We start from the raw sequence: 15052 nt of genomic DNA on the forward strand, positions 1-15052 counted from the left end.
AGATAGACTCTACCAGACTTTCCAATCTGGAAGTTCTATGCGGCAAATAGCCTAGTAAGGTCTTTTAGAAAGGATGAGCAATACGAAATTACAAGGACTGTTGATCCTCACACGTTGGGGTAATAATACCACCTAGCCCTTCTCTCAGACTTTTCACCAGTGGATCTCAAAGTGCTTTACAAAGCAGGTCAATATCATTAGCCCCATTGTACAGATGGGGAAACTGAGGCCCAGAGCAGGGCAGTGACCCAACAGCCAGAAGCAGAGCCGGGATTAGAATCCAGGTCTCCCAAGTCCCAATTGTTTAGGATAAATCAGCCTGTGGAAGCTCAAAGCACAAATCTGTTACCTTTGGCTAAGGAAAGCAGAAGCAGAAAGTACATCCAAATTCTCTGGCGACTTTGAGACAGGGTGCACTACTGTCACCTCTCTTCCTCAATGTCCTTATGGACTCTTAAGGAGAGTAAGATCCTGATCCAGCTTTAAGTCAAGTCAATGGGACTACTCAGGTGTTTAAAGTTACACACATGCTTAAGTGCTCTGCTGGATTGGGGCTTTTAGCGAGAGATATGGTACAGCTACAATGCTTTTAGCGTGCTGATGACAGTCAGCTTAATATCTCTGTCTCGTCCAGCTCAGAGTGCTGCTGAGAATCGAGATAAAAGGGAGGTGGTGATGATGTGCTGGGAGGAAGCAAGCAGAGAATTTTGCTGAGGTTTATGTCCGTTGCTTGTTACTGACGTTCACAGTTTGGGGGGCTGGTTACATTCCCAGTGGCTCCCAGGCGAACAAGTAGCATCAGTAGCCAGGGTGGCTGTTTCTCATTTGTATCTGGTTACAGCGCTGTGTCCTTTTCTTTCATATCTCATTGCTGAAATCCACTCATCGCCTCTGGATTGGACTACTGCAATGTGCTCTAATTGGGGCTGCCCCTTAGCCCCACTCACAGGCTAATGCTAGTGCAGAACACATCAGCTCATTTGTTAAATGCCATAGCCCATCCCAATCACACCAACCCACTGCTCTGTGATCATCACTGGCTGCCGTTTAAGGTATTGGTGTTGACCTATCAAGCCCTAAATTGCCTGGAACCATCTGACCTGGGACACCTCTCTCCATGTGCCACATTGACTTGATTGTGACCAGCATGGAGGTGCTCATGTTGGAACCCCACTTTGATTTATGGGCTTGTCTACATGAGAACATGCAGGAAAAATAATCTGAATTAAGTGAAGGTGTGAATTTGAAGGGGATTAATTAAATTGCATTCAATCTCTGTGTGGATGCTGCTATTCAGAATTAAAGCAGACTTAATTTGGTTTAGTTTAATTTACTTTGGAAGTGAATTAAGATAAACTGAATTAAGGCCACTTTAATTCTGAATGAAGGTGTTCACACTGTGGTTAATGTGGTTAACTAATTCACTTCAAATTTACACCTTCACTTAATTTAGATTAATTTTCCTGGATGTTGCCATGTAGACAAGCCCTGTAAGGGAGTGGACTGATGGCAGGTAGTTTCTTATGCGGGCCCCTCCATTTTGGAATTCACTTCCTCTCAGTCCCAGGCAGCCCCGGATCTGCGGCCTTTCTGAAAGTGTTTGAAGAGAACTGAGGTGCTCATGAGAGCGTGGGGGCATTCCTTTGGGAGTCTCAGGTTGGGGGACGTGACTGGCTGTTATTTTGTGATCTCCTGTTTTGTTTTTTGTTATTCATTTGGATTATATTTTTGATTAGCTGGCAAGGTCTGTGCAGGTCAGGTGTCTAACTCCCATTGATGTTAATGGGAGTTAGACACTTAACACACAGAGGTGCTTTGAAAATCCCTGTAGGTGCCTAGCACCTTATGTGCCTGAATCCCTTGGATAGTCTGGCCCCTAGAGCTCAGGACAGGAATTTTTCACAATGTGAATGTGCCACAAATAAATAATACCATCCAGAGGGCCAAAATAAAAGGGTTTTGGTTTGAATTGTTTGAGGCAGGCTGGGTTTTTTGTTTTCCTTGTCTAAAACACACCAAGCAGGCAATGCAAATAAGAAACCTGGCATTCCCCACTCCATTTTTCAACTCAGGCAGACCAATACAGTAGGACAGGACTATTTAAAAAACAACTGATGTAACCAATGGCAACAATATTCAGACTGTAAGGCTTGGCCGAAGGATGAGCAAGAGAAGGTGATAACCATAACGGCACAGAAGTGTCTGACCAGCCTAGATTTCAAGGAAGGAGCAGAATTTTGTAGGGAATTTCCAATAACAGGGAATAAAGGGAAATTTAGAATTGCATTTTAGGAAATATCTCCTAGTGGTGTGAGCTGGTGGAAGTTCTATGGCCTGTGATATACAGGAGGTCCGATTAGAATATCCTAATTAGCCCTTCTGGCCTTAACAGTAGAAGCAGTAGAAGCCCTATTGCTCAGGACACTTAGCACTGGAAAACATTGCAGGGAACAACCTTCCACCAGCCACAGGGATGGGCTGGGAGAAACCTAACAGGTTACTAATTTCTGCATGATTATTACCAACGGCAAAGAACATGTCCTGCTGTACACAGAGAGGATAGAAAGACTTTATCAGACTAAGTCCGAGGTCATAATCTGGGCTTTACCGGGGCCGTTTTTATCAAGGTTTAGTTTCAGTTTGGTTCAGAGAGGGGTCACTGTTCCAGCAAGTCCATTTTCTGAAGCCCTTGCAGCGTAGGTATCAGTATGGTACAAAGGAAGGGCCCAATTTTGCAAGGTGCTGAGTGTACCCAGGGTGGTGCTAGGCAGAGCCCACTGATGTTAGAAGGAGTGCAGGGAGTGGAGCACTTTTCAGGCCATCAGCACATCGACGGATCAGCCCTGAGAGAAGGGATTACCCAGAGAGGTTGTGGAATCTCCATCATTGGAGATTTTAAAGAGCAGGTTAGACAAACCCATCAGGGATGGTCTAAATAATACTTAGTCCTGCCATGAGTGCATGGGACTGGACTAGAGGCCCTTTTGAGGTCCCTTCCAGTCCTATGATTCAAATTTCTATGAAATAAGGTGGATGGCTTCTTAACAAAAACTTAATTCCTGCCCTACACCCATTATCACTTCATTGCTGGCAAAGCAAGGACAGAGTGTTTACTCGTGTTCATAAATACCTCATTGTGAACTCAGTCAGCTTAGAAACTCTGGGCACAGAAAGGATTAAGCCACTAAGAATTAAGACCAAGATCTGCAGTTAAAATGCCTGGGATAAAATTACAAAGGAGGTTGATCCCAGTTGTTCAGGACATGAATGAACATCAGCTCAGGGTGGGAAGACAGGCCTCCCGCCCCACCCCCCGAGCCGAGTATTGCACACTTACAAATGTAATAAGGATGTTATGCCTTCCCATGGACAGTTACTTATAGCCCTCAGAACTGCACATACATTTGCACCTACAATTACTGCAAGTGCCCATGTATACTTGTAGACTCCTAAATACCTGTAAAGTAACCCAGGTAAATGCCCACACAAATGCAGGAGTGCAGATGGGTGCACATTTCTGAATGTAATATCTGGATGGGTCCCTAGGCATGTGGCCTTTATTTCTCTATTGCTGCTTCCTTCCTCTGTTCTTCTGATGGAAGGCGCTATGTATATAAATACATCTTTTGTAATGTACCAGCCAGCTTTGATCACTGACAGCGGCTGGTGACCAAAATAGATGGGATTTTACTCTGTTCTAGGCAGGGGCGGATCCAGGCACCAGTGCACCAAGCACGTGTGTGGGGTGGCAAGCCATGGAGGGGTGGCCTGCCAGTTGCCATGAGGGCAGCAGTCAGGCTGCCTTCGGCGGCATGTCTGTAGGAGGTCTGCCGGTCCTGTGGCTTCAGCGGCAATTTGACGGCGGATATGCTGAAGGTACGGGACTGGCTGACCTCCCGCAGACATGCCGCTGAAAGCCGCCTGCCTGCTGTGCTTTGGGCGGCAAAATACATAGAGCCGCCCCTGGTTCTAGGATAAGAGTTCCTGGGCTCTGTTTCCCTGCTCTCTTTCCTTTCAGTTTAGGGCGTGAGTGTAATAGGCAATTCCTGGAAGGATAGGCCCATGTGATGTGGTGCCTTGGCTGTTTTCTATTATTTCCAGCCCATCTCCCAAGGGACCTGAAATGCATTCCTGGAATCTTGCTAAGATATTTCTTCCTCCTTCCCCCACCAACACACTGGCTGCCCCCACAAAAAGAGATGGGCCTGGACTAAGAACACCTCCAGGCTTGGGAGGGGGGTTGAATCTGGATCTGTCCTTCGTTGGGCTCCCATCCTCCCAGCAATGAATGGCTCAGTGATTGCTATGCTCCTGTATACAACCCACTAGGCAGGGCTCTGTGCAGTGCGTAAATCAAGCTCTCGCTCTTTTTTCCCTCTGGCATCTCTGTTCATAGGGACGTACCAGGGTCAGTGGGCTGGTGGCATGCGCCAAGGCTATGGCGTCCGGCAGAGCGTCCCCTATGGCATGGCTGCAGTTATCAGGTCGCCCCTGAGGACATCCATTAACTCGCTGCGCAGCGAGCACACCAACGGCACGGCGCTGCACCCCGACTCCTCGCCTGCCGTGGCTGGCAGTCCTGCTGTCTCCAGAGGCGGCTTCGTCCTCATGGCCCACAGTGACGCCGAGATCCTCAAGAGCAAGAAGAAGGGGATCTTCCGGCGGTCCCTGCTGAGCGGGCTTAAGCTGCGCAAGTCTGAGTCCAAGAGCTCCCTCGCCAGCCAGCGCAGCAAGCAGAGCTCCTTCCGCAGCGAGGCGGGCATGAGCACCGTCAGCTCCACCGCCAGCGACATCAACTCCACCATCAGCTTGGGCGAGGGCGAGGCTGAGCTGTCCGTCATCGAGGACGACGTTGATGCCACCACCACCGAGATCTACGTGGGCGAGTGGAAAAACGACAAGCGCTCGGGCTTCGGGGTCAGCCAGCGTTCGGATGGGCTGAAGTACGAGGGGGAGTGGGCCAACAACAAGCGCCATGGCTACGGCTGCATGACCTTCCCGGATGGCACCAAGGAGGAGGGGAAGTACAAACAGAATGTCCTGGTGAGCGGCAAGCGGAAGAACCTCATCCCGTTGAGGGCCAGCAAGATCCGCGAAAAGGTGGATCGGGCCATGGAGGCGGCAGAGAGGGCGGCCACCATCGCCAAGCAGAAAGCAGAGATTGCAGCTTCCAGGTAAGGCTGCCTCGTTGTTATGTCTGGTCATTACGGAGATGAGGGGAGGTCAGGGGAGATGTTGGCTGGCAGAATGGCAGAGGGCCATTGCTGTGACTCTGATCTCTATGGCTTTCGGTGTGACCTGTGGTGTCCCTCATGTTGGAGGAGAGACAAGGTTTGGCCTTCATGAATAGAAAGGGGATCCTGTATTGGGGCTGATGGACACAGATAGAGCCTGTGGTTCTCTCTGGTTCTCCAGCTCTCACCTGCTGATAGACACAGCCTGAGTTGCTCAGTGTCACCCAGGGTTCCTTGTGTCCTGGGCTGGACTTTTCAATAATGGAATTGACTTTTTGACTGCGCTACCTTATTCAAAGCAACAAGTGAGGGCCCCTCACCTATCTGAACCAGCACGTTTGCCGAGGGTAGGGTGACCAGATGTCCCGATTTTATAGGGACAGTCCCAATTTTTGGGTCTTTTTCTTATATAGGCTCCTATTACCACCTACCCCCTGTCCCAATTTTTCACATTTGCTGTCTGGTCACTCTAGCCAAGTGGTCTCCCTTCCCCAGACAGTGCTTTGTAACTGGGAGCCTTTAATTTGCACAAAAAGGGCTCAGTTCTTCAATCCAAATGCAGGCAACACTCGTCTGGATGTTGGGGCTTAGGTGTTGCAGGATTAGGCCACAAAGCTTAATGTACCTGATCTTCAGTACCTGGCTTACCACTGCAGTTTTGCACCACCACACTGATGTGTGCAGTTTGCTGCACCAATATGGCGCCTGCATGCATTGGTGACAGATTCTAGCAGCCTGTGCAAAACTGTGGAAAGGTGGAGGACAGGTTGGGGTGTGACTGCAAATCTGGGCCAGTGTTATCAAGGTAAAGATGTAGTAGTTTTTATTGGCCATATGCAGCCAGCTTAGAAACCTAACATATGTTCCCAGATATCCTGGCCCTGCATAAACTGGGTCTCATATAAAACCAGGATAGATTCTTCAAGGGCTGTCTCAACATTACTTGTTCCAAAGTCCTGGTCAGATGTATAGAGAGGATCTTTCAGGGCACTAAAGCTATGAAGGTGAACAAATGTGATAAGTTGGTTGCACTAAACCCGCCTAGAATTCAGCTCTGCATAGATATCAACATCCCTCTGTTTGCTAAGAGTGGCAATTGTTCGTGCTGAACTCACGGAATAGATGATTCTCATCTGAAGCCAACTCTGCCCTGAGGTGAAAGGTCAAAGTCACAGCAGCTCAGCCAACCAGTGGCACGTTCATAGGATGTTCTCAGGTCCAAAAACTGGTGCTGGGTGTTGAACTAAGTGAAGAAAGCAAAACAAAATCTTAGTTAATATACAAACACTGGGCAGCAGGGGATATAGCTACATATGCTGCTGTTATCCCATGTGATGCTGGTGGCACCATCATCCCCTGTAGCAGTCAGGACAGTGGCAGAACCCCAGGTTCATTTGGTGGTGACCTCACGCCAATACCCAATGAGGCAATATCTATAGCAATACCTACACTGGAGGGGTCAAAGGTCATGACCATGTTTTGGAGCATTGCATCTCCTGCTGCAGGACAAAGGCTGAGAAGCTGCATCCCTGGTTGTCAAGGAACTGGGCATCAGCTGTGATTCACGGTTTCCTGGCTCAGGCACCCTCTTAGTCAGTGACTCTTTCAGCCTGGTATACAGTGATTTAACTGTACAATTACCATTAAAACTAGCAGGAGCCAAGCAGCTCGGTCTCCAGGCACTCCACTCACTGTCAATACTGTGGCATGGCCTTGGTGTTTAATTTCCTCTCTCTATTTCTTTACAAAGCGGCATCACTTGTATGGGACACAGTGACAACACAGCTGTCTCTTAGGAGGTGTTGGGTGTCATTAACCCCTTTGCTGCTTCTTTCCTCTGCATCCTGTTCTGAAGCCTTGCATTAGTGGGGATCATATCTCTAATGCTGGACAGAAGGGTTCTCTACAAGCTACTCCTTTAAGTATTTTCTTGCTGGTCTGCAGCTCAGAGAAACCTCGTGGGTTCTAGCTGGTGCCGTGTGGATTCCCATCTACTTCTCGCTGCCCCTGATAAACAAGATTTCAAAGGGAAGAGACAGATCCCTAATTACAGCCGCGGCTCTGGGAAGGGTTTGCCCTTTGCTAGGCTGTTCTCTGCATGGAGAGCAGAGGCTCCGTGTACCCAAGGAATTCCTGCATGCCCCAGGAAACCAGGCACTCAGCCTAGAGACTGTCTTCCTGAAGCTCTTCTTATTAATCACAGAGCAGTGCAAGTGACCTGAGGGAAAGACCCAGTTTTAGTTTTTAATTAGACTTTGAAATTTCTTCTCTCTGGGCCTGTGTTTGTTATATCTAATCTATCCATCCATCCATCCTTTTCCACTCTTTCTCTCTGGGCCTTTGTGTGTGTCTCTCTCTCTTAGACTTTGTTTTCCCGTTCTCTCTCTTTCCCAGTGCGGACCTGCTCTGGGGTACATATTGGCAGGTGTTTGCTAGGCCATGTGATTAAATGCAGAGCCCCTTGAAGACCAGCATGCTATGCCAGTCACTGATAGTCACAATGCTTTCAATGATTCGGTGGCGGGGACATTTCCATCAAAGCCAGGCAGGTGGGGTGCGCAGGGGGAGGGCCTCACTGTGACCCACTTTCCCCTTTCCTGCATGGCTCACCTAGGTGGCATAGTGCTGGTATCTAAAGTACGGGAGCTGCGTGTGCCTTATCTCATGCTTCTCGTAGCACTGCTAAGCTCAGTGCCTGTTCTGTGCCACCCACCAGACTTTTAGCAAGATCCAGAGAATTCCTGTCAACCAAGGGAAAACCCATTCATCAGGGTGAGGCGGAAATGCGGTGTCGCCCAATTGAGAGGCTGCTGGAATGCAGGGATGATGGCCTTGCAGTCACTTGGCTGAGGAAATCTCATCTGTGCCTCCCCCATGTTCCCCTGGATCTGCCACCTGGAAAATATCCATCCCAGGGCTAGAATACATGTGTTGCCAAAAAAACAAACTAAACAAAAGACACTTCAGCTTTATATGAAATAAATGATCCTATTTTCAAATCTCTGAAAATGCCTGGGGAATGCTGGGGCTGAGGAAAAAAGAGTCCTCTCTCTCTCTCTTTCCTTAACCATTTGGAGTCAAATTCTATTATTATTATAAACTGCTTGTATTACAGTAGCACGTAGAGGCCCCAGCTGAAATCTGAGCTCCACTGTGTAAAGTGCTGTCCATATACATAGGAAGAGTCAGTTCCTGCGACCAAAGGGTTTACCGTCTAAATAGACAACACAGTCAAAGGGCAGGAGAAAGGAAGAATCATTACGCCCATTTTACAGCTGGGGAACTGAAACACAGAGAGGACGTAACAAGATCACACAGGAAATCTGCGATACAACTCAAATTTGAATGCAGAGCTACTCAGTACCAGTCCCACACCTTTTGCAAAAAAACATCCTTCAGCCCCATGTCCCTTGTGGAACCCTAGAGAATTCATTGGGGAGGCTGTGACCCTTCAAATTCAGTGGACACACTTTCCCCTCAGGTTAGAACAGTTTGAGAGGCGGTTTGGATTTCAGGTCTCGGCTACTCCACCATGAAATGCATTTTTTCATTCAGGCATTCATGCTTGTGTATATCAAAGAGGGGTGAATTTTAGAGCTCTTGGCAGTGAGCATGGGGGTGGTAGAGCTGGCTTGAGGTGAGCAGTTGCTGTACGGGTACTGTGCAAGCATGTCCACCAATCTCTGCTAATGTCCCACAGTCCAGACCTATAGCACACGTGCTCTTGCAGCTCTAACACAGAGCTGTGCTAATGAACCCCAGTTCTGACCAGCAGCCCCCTTGCTATTCCAGATGTGGGATCCCCATAAAAATCCTCCAATGCCCCTGATTCCTGACCCACTCCACCCCCCCTGCTGTTCCAGTCCTGAGGTCTCCTATGCCCCTCAGTCCCGATCTGCCACTCCCCATACGATTCTAGTCTTTTGGGCTCCCTCCATGTCTCTGCTGATATTCCTCCATCCTGACTTGCCACCCCTTCTGATATTCTACTGCTGGCTTTCCTTTCAATGGACACTGCAGATTTAAATAAAGTAACAATGGCATTGATTCCCAGCCCATTCAGCAGCCCAGTGACCAGGCAAAAGGCAACACCTCCCATTACCCAGTCTCCTCACTATTTGAAAAACCTTGTGAAGTAGCCACTGTTCCAACCCTATGTTCGTCCCTCAAGAAGTTCCATTTATTCCTTTCCTTGTGCCAGTGCCCTCTCTCCCATTCCATTCTTAATAGAAATCTTTAGACTTATGAAAGCTTGGTTGTGGAGCAGTGGTGGGGAAGAGGGAGGGACATGTGCTAATGATGTGTTCAGAACAATGTGATCCTCCAGAGGCAAATTCAATTCTTCTCTCTCTGTAGCCAGCTAGCTAGATTTATACAAATGTGCATGACAGATATATACAGCTAACTCACTGATTCCCAAAATCTACCTGAGAGCCTAATGACTCAGAACCTACTCCAGGCAAGAGAGGAGGGCTGGAGAGAAAAGGCTCCTCCATTGATTAAATGTCCCTTAATATTACTGCTCAGTGCCTTAAGGCTGCAGTGCAGCGATTGTTTATTACAGCGTAGAGTTTCCTCTCCGTTTTCTGAGTGAAATCAATTAGAAAGGACAGGGGGGAGAAAAAGAAAAGAAGTCGAGTGCCACCCAGCTGTAACCAAATTAGACAAACTGTACGTTTCAATCATTCACATTCAAAGTGACACTTAAAAACGCTTTATCAGAAAGTGGTCTGGATCTCTTATCTGAGTGTGAATGAGCCTCTCGGGCTTGTTTTTTGAGCATATTTGCATTTGATGATACAACATGAGTTAGAGAGTATCAAATTACTGTCAAAGTTTAGAAAAGAAAGAGAAAAGAACTGTAGAACACAAGCAAGTCCAGATCAGTCAATGTGGTTTGATCCACCTGCAGGTCCCCAGCAATATCATGTACTATTGCAGCAAGTATTGGCTGCAGTAGAAAAGCTGTACCTTTTGTTCTGATAGGAGGTGCCTTATCTGAGCATTGGTGAATTCTTCATCCCATGGTGATAATGCACTCGTGGAATGGGATGGATGACTGATCTGTCCTGAAAGACCAATAACGCAGGAGTGCTGGAGATGAAGGAGACATAATTCAGAGCTGGTGATGCTTCAATTAGCTTGTGGCATTTAAAGTTATAGCTTCTTTTTTTTTTTAAAGGAAGGAAAAATCGAACTGAACAAGTGTGCTTGTGTTTGTAATTGGCTCTTCCCCACCCCAAAACACTCAATGCAGCAGAAGTCCAGGGCCAAGAGAATGGAGGATGGAAGGAAGCTTGCTCTGAGCTCTGCCCCCGAGGAGCAAGCCCCTCTGGGGAACAAGCTCCCTGTGAGTGCACAGGGTCTGCAGCTGTAGTACCCACAGGTGGTTATCTCATCAGACCTTGCTAAATGAGCTGGATCAACCCTGGTCAATGCTCAGCTTGGAGGCTTGCAAGGGAAACCCAGGGTACTGGAGGAAGGGCTGCTGGTGACTCCATCTTCTAGTACTGAACCAATGTCACTCACTGGAGGGCCCTGTATCTTTCAGGTGAGATGCAAAACTGAGTTCCTGACCTGTCTTGCTCATTAATAGATCCCATAGTATTTCCCCCAACAGTAGGGGGGGTTAACTCTAGCATCCTGGACAAATCCCAACTTAGGTAATTACATTCTGTCTCCCAACCTGGGTATTGTACTTATTTTTTGTACAGAACTGTGCTGTTGCTGCTGTGTATTGTTAAATGGCTGATGTACACCATCCCAGAGGTGGCTGCATTTCAGTAATGGGTCAAGGGAACCCAGTATATACCACAGCTTGTGTAAACACTCCACTTGTAAAGTTTGTTAAGTATATTGAGATCTTTGGATGACAGTGGCAATATATCTTTTAGCTGTTTAAAGAGACACCATTAACTTAAAAATCATTTTCCCATCTGAAAATCTTGTACCCATTATTGTTGCACTTAATGCCTAGGATTTCTGTAACTGAAAGAGATGAAGAAAAAGATTGTTCTCTATTTCTGGTTTACTTAGTGCATTTTGACAGCACTGTGTGTACAGTCAGTTTCACTGTTTATTTGATAGTGTGTGCCCTTTCCCATGCTCTGCAAAAGGAACAGTGGCAGCAGCAAAGTCAAAAACTGAAAGTGAACGGGCAGCCAGAAAGTATACACACAGATAGAGAGAAAGGAGCCAGAATATTTCTGGGAGTGTTGCTTTTGAGTGCACCCTCAAAGACACTTCCAACCATCACAAAAAGGAGTAAACCCAAGCCTTTGCAATTTTAAAGGAATTTTAACCAAGTAGGACACACTACGGTCTGTCAGAAACTGGTATAGTCAATTTTTTAAGAGATGCCAGTTGACAGAGTACTTTTAGTGACAGCTTACTCCCCTACTACCTTTAGAGCCAGCAACAGTAATGCTACCAGGAGGCCATGGGTAGTCTGATCTCTTCATTCTGTAGGACTGCTCCCAACACCTTTCCCATTCAGCTGTTATCCAGCCTGCTCTTCAATAGGCCCCTAAGAAAGAAAGAGAGCACGGCCTCACTCAGAAGTGAAAGCTGTGGTCTTTTTATTTTGCAAACACTGTTTCAGGTGTAAAGACTGCTTGCCTATTGAAAAGACCCTTGGAGATTATTTAGCCCAGTGTACATTCACTACCTTGTAAGCGGACAGTACCTGTAAGTTTCCTTTGAAATGTTATGGGCTAAATTCTCAGCACCATGTAAATCAGTGTAGTTCCACTGAAGTACGCCAGAGCTATGCCAATTTTCACAAGCTAAGAATCGAGCCCTGTATGATTTCATTTCTGAATCAGGGCTGGCTCCAGGCACATGCTAAGGGCGGGCATTCCGTCCATTCTTGGGGCGGCACAGTCCAAGCAGCTTTTCTTTTCCTTGGGGTGGCAAAAATGGTAGAGCCGGCCCTGTTCAGAATGCTATGATTCTCAGCTTCTACAGCCTTTAACAGGCCACTCTTAACTCCAAGATGGTCCAAAATTTAGTCTGCAAACAGTTTACAATACCTAAGAGCAATTAGAAATGTTTTCATGGTTTTTATCTATTTAAACATCTTTATTTATTACAATTTTGTTAAAATCATCAGCATTCCACTGCAGAATCTGCAGCTCAGACATTACAATGTTAGTAAGTGGAACCTGAAAAGGAAACCGTCACCAAAAATGAAAATCTCTTCACTGAATTTCACTGTCCAAACAGAGATATGAAGATGGAAAAAAAAGTAAAAATGCAGCATAACTAGTGACAGGTCAATTGGATTCTCAACATTGTTTCAGTTTTAACAAACCGCAGTTAGTGGTAACATAGGAAAGGAAGTTTGTTTCAAATGTTTTTAACTTAAACTTTGGATAAATAAAAATTAGGGATGGAGCTTTTCCAGATTTCCTTTAATGCAATTAAAATGAAAGAATATGATTCTAATTCGCCACTTTCTTACATCTGTTGTATGCTGGTGTAGCTCCAAGGAAGTCAATGGGGTACCAGAGCAAGGGATCGGGTCTTATGTGTTTGGCAATTAACATTGACATTATCAATTGGATTTCATTAAAAAAAATAATAATAAACATGGAATCCCTCCAAGCCTACTTAGAATGCATTTCTGTGGTGCCCAGAAGACACTTCTGTTTGTATTATGGGATGTTTCATTCATATTTCACTACTTAGTTTTACTCCACAGTTCCATAGCCTAGAAGGGAGCAGAACTAGACACCAGACCCTCTATCACCTAGTGATGGATGGACTCCAATAGGTTAAGCATACAGGTGGGTCCAAGCAAACAAGATTTTGAGCTGGGTTATGTAGTATCCCTCACTGCTGAAAAGATACAGGACTTGATTGTAATGGGTGGGAATTCTTTGCTGGGGTTACTGCATGCACACAGGCCCCATAGTTCTCCTTGACTATCTTGTAGCATGAACAACAAAACCCTCTGCTGCCCACTGTCACCAGTCAGGGTCTCCCTAATTCCTGGAATGGATTAGCCACTCGTGGAAGGGACCACTGACTACACTATGGGTCCTAGTCCCTTCAAAGACTAGAGATATTCAGCATATAAACTGGTCACATGTCAGGACATGTCTTATGGAAAGAATTTTGCCAATACTTTAACCAACTGCTCCTTGGAACAACAGCTTCCAAACCACTCAACAGGTGATGCTACTCCCAGGCTAGTTCCAAGTACAGCACAGGAGTTGGTTCAAGATATATTACAGTTGAGCCACTAAGAAAATGGTGAGAAAAATATAATTAAATTTGCCATCCACAGCAGAGGAATTGGGCCAAAATCTATAATAGTGACATTCAACTTTAGAAAGGGGAAATTGAATGAATATATATATTTTTTAAAGAGCAAGCCAGTCTAAAAGAACCAGACAAAGATGAGTATTAAAATCCTTAGATTCTGCATTGCTGCTACTTCAGGGTGCCATAACAGAGTCAAAGAAGGCCTGCACGCTCCGACACAAAGAAGGAAGCTGGAAGGCAAGAAAAATCCCTCTATAGTTAAATGGCAAGGTGCAAAAGGTTATCTGAGCCATACAGGTCTCCTTCAAAAATCCAGCCTGAATGAAACCAGTGGAACAGAGCATTTACGGTCCAAAACATTCTAAAGCTACAATAAAGTTACTACAGGCAGTGCACTGAGTTATAACAATGCTACTCTAGTTCTTTGTAAAGCTTATGCACAGGGTCTTATATTTGTACTTAGCTGTACTTACACTTGCACTTAAGATATCTGCTGGCTTTTTTGATGCCTCAGGGGGCTACCTATGGGGCTCTTTTTGAGTTTATTCCTACCCCCTTATGTGTGTGTCATCAGACGTATCTTTGTAACAGATGACAGCAGAGCAGTAAAGAATCTGAACTGGTGGTAGAAAGCAATGGTCCACGTACAGATGGATTTCCTGCTTCCTGTCTTTGGTGAGGAACCATTTGGGGCCAGGGTGGAGGGGAATTTGTTGCTAACAGATTTAAGCTGAAATGGGTCATGGTTAAATATGATGTTGGAGGCTGACTGAGCGTGAAAGTTCAACTTTGAGGAGCAGCTGCAGCGAGCCGTGTCCCACACTGACCTATTTTAAATAGCAAGAGCAGCTATTACCTAAAGCAGTGAGCACGAGAAAACGCGGCCATTCATAATTCATGCTGTAATTGTCTCCTGAGTTTGTGAATTGGGGGAGGAGGGGCACAAGCTAGAGGGCATAGCAGTGTCCTGAGAAGTGACCTCTGTGGATTCACATATGTTAATGGAACAAAGCCTGTGGAAAGGGACTGGGAACCACCTGCCACTGGACAGAGCCTGAGTGAGTAGGGGAGAGGAGTGTTCTTAGAGAATGGGGCCTGAGCAATGAAGGGACCATGTGCCTGTGAGAAGGGGCTAACCATGTGATCCTGTACAGGGATGCCTGTGGAAAGCGAGCAGGAAGCCGGGTGCTCCTAAGGAAATGGCCTGTGCAAGGGGGAGTGTCATAGGGTTTGCTCACCACTAGTGTGCCTCCTGCTGGTCGCTTTTGAGAGTAGTTGATTCCAGATCTGATGCCGCCTTTCTGTCCCTCACTACATGCCCTGCCTTCTTCCTGGCTGTCAGCGAGCCGAGATGCTCTGTGTTCACTGTTTTGCCCTCTCACCAAGTTACATGTGTCCTCCCCTTCCAGCATATCAAAGTCTTTTCTTACAAACAGGCACTGTCCAGCCTGTGCCACTTCCCCAGCGGCTGGCAGGTAGGGTTGCCAGTTTTGGTGGCACATATTCCTGGAGGTTTCTTCGCATGACATAATCTTTAATTAAAGATTGAT

General features: G+C 46.5%; 1 protein-coding gene across 1 annotated transcript in view; it reads left to right on the forward strand.

Annotated features, from left to right (window-relative positions):
* Positions 1-15052, forward strand: part of JPH3 (junctophilin 3) — a 121803-nt gene that overhangs the window by 29340 nt on the left and 77411 nt on the right. Inside the window, exon 2 of the mRNA XM_030582084.1 lies at positions 4397-5174. Coding sequence (XP_030437944.1) covers positions 4397-5174 — 778 coding nt within the window. The remainder of the gene's footprint in view (positions 1-4396; positions 5175-15052) is intronic.

Source organism: Gopherus evgoodei, chromosome 12 (assembly GCF_007399415.2).
Source record: "Gopherus evgoodei ecotype Sinaloan lineage chromosome 12, rGopEvg1_v1.p, whole genome shotgun sequence".
NCBI lineage: Eukaryota > Metazoa > Chordata > Testudines > Testudinidae > Gopherus > Gopherus evgoodei.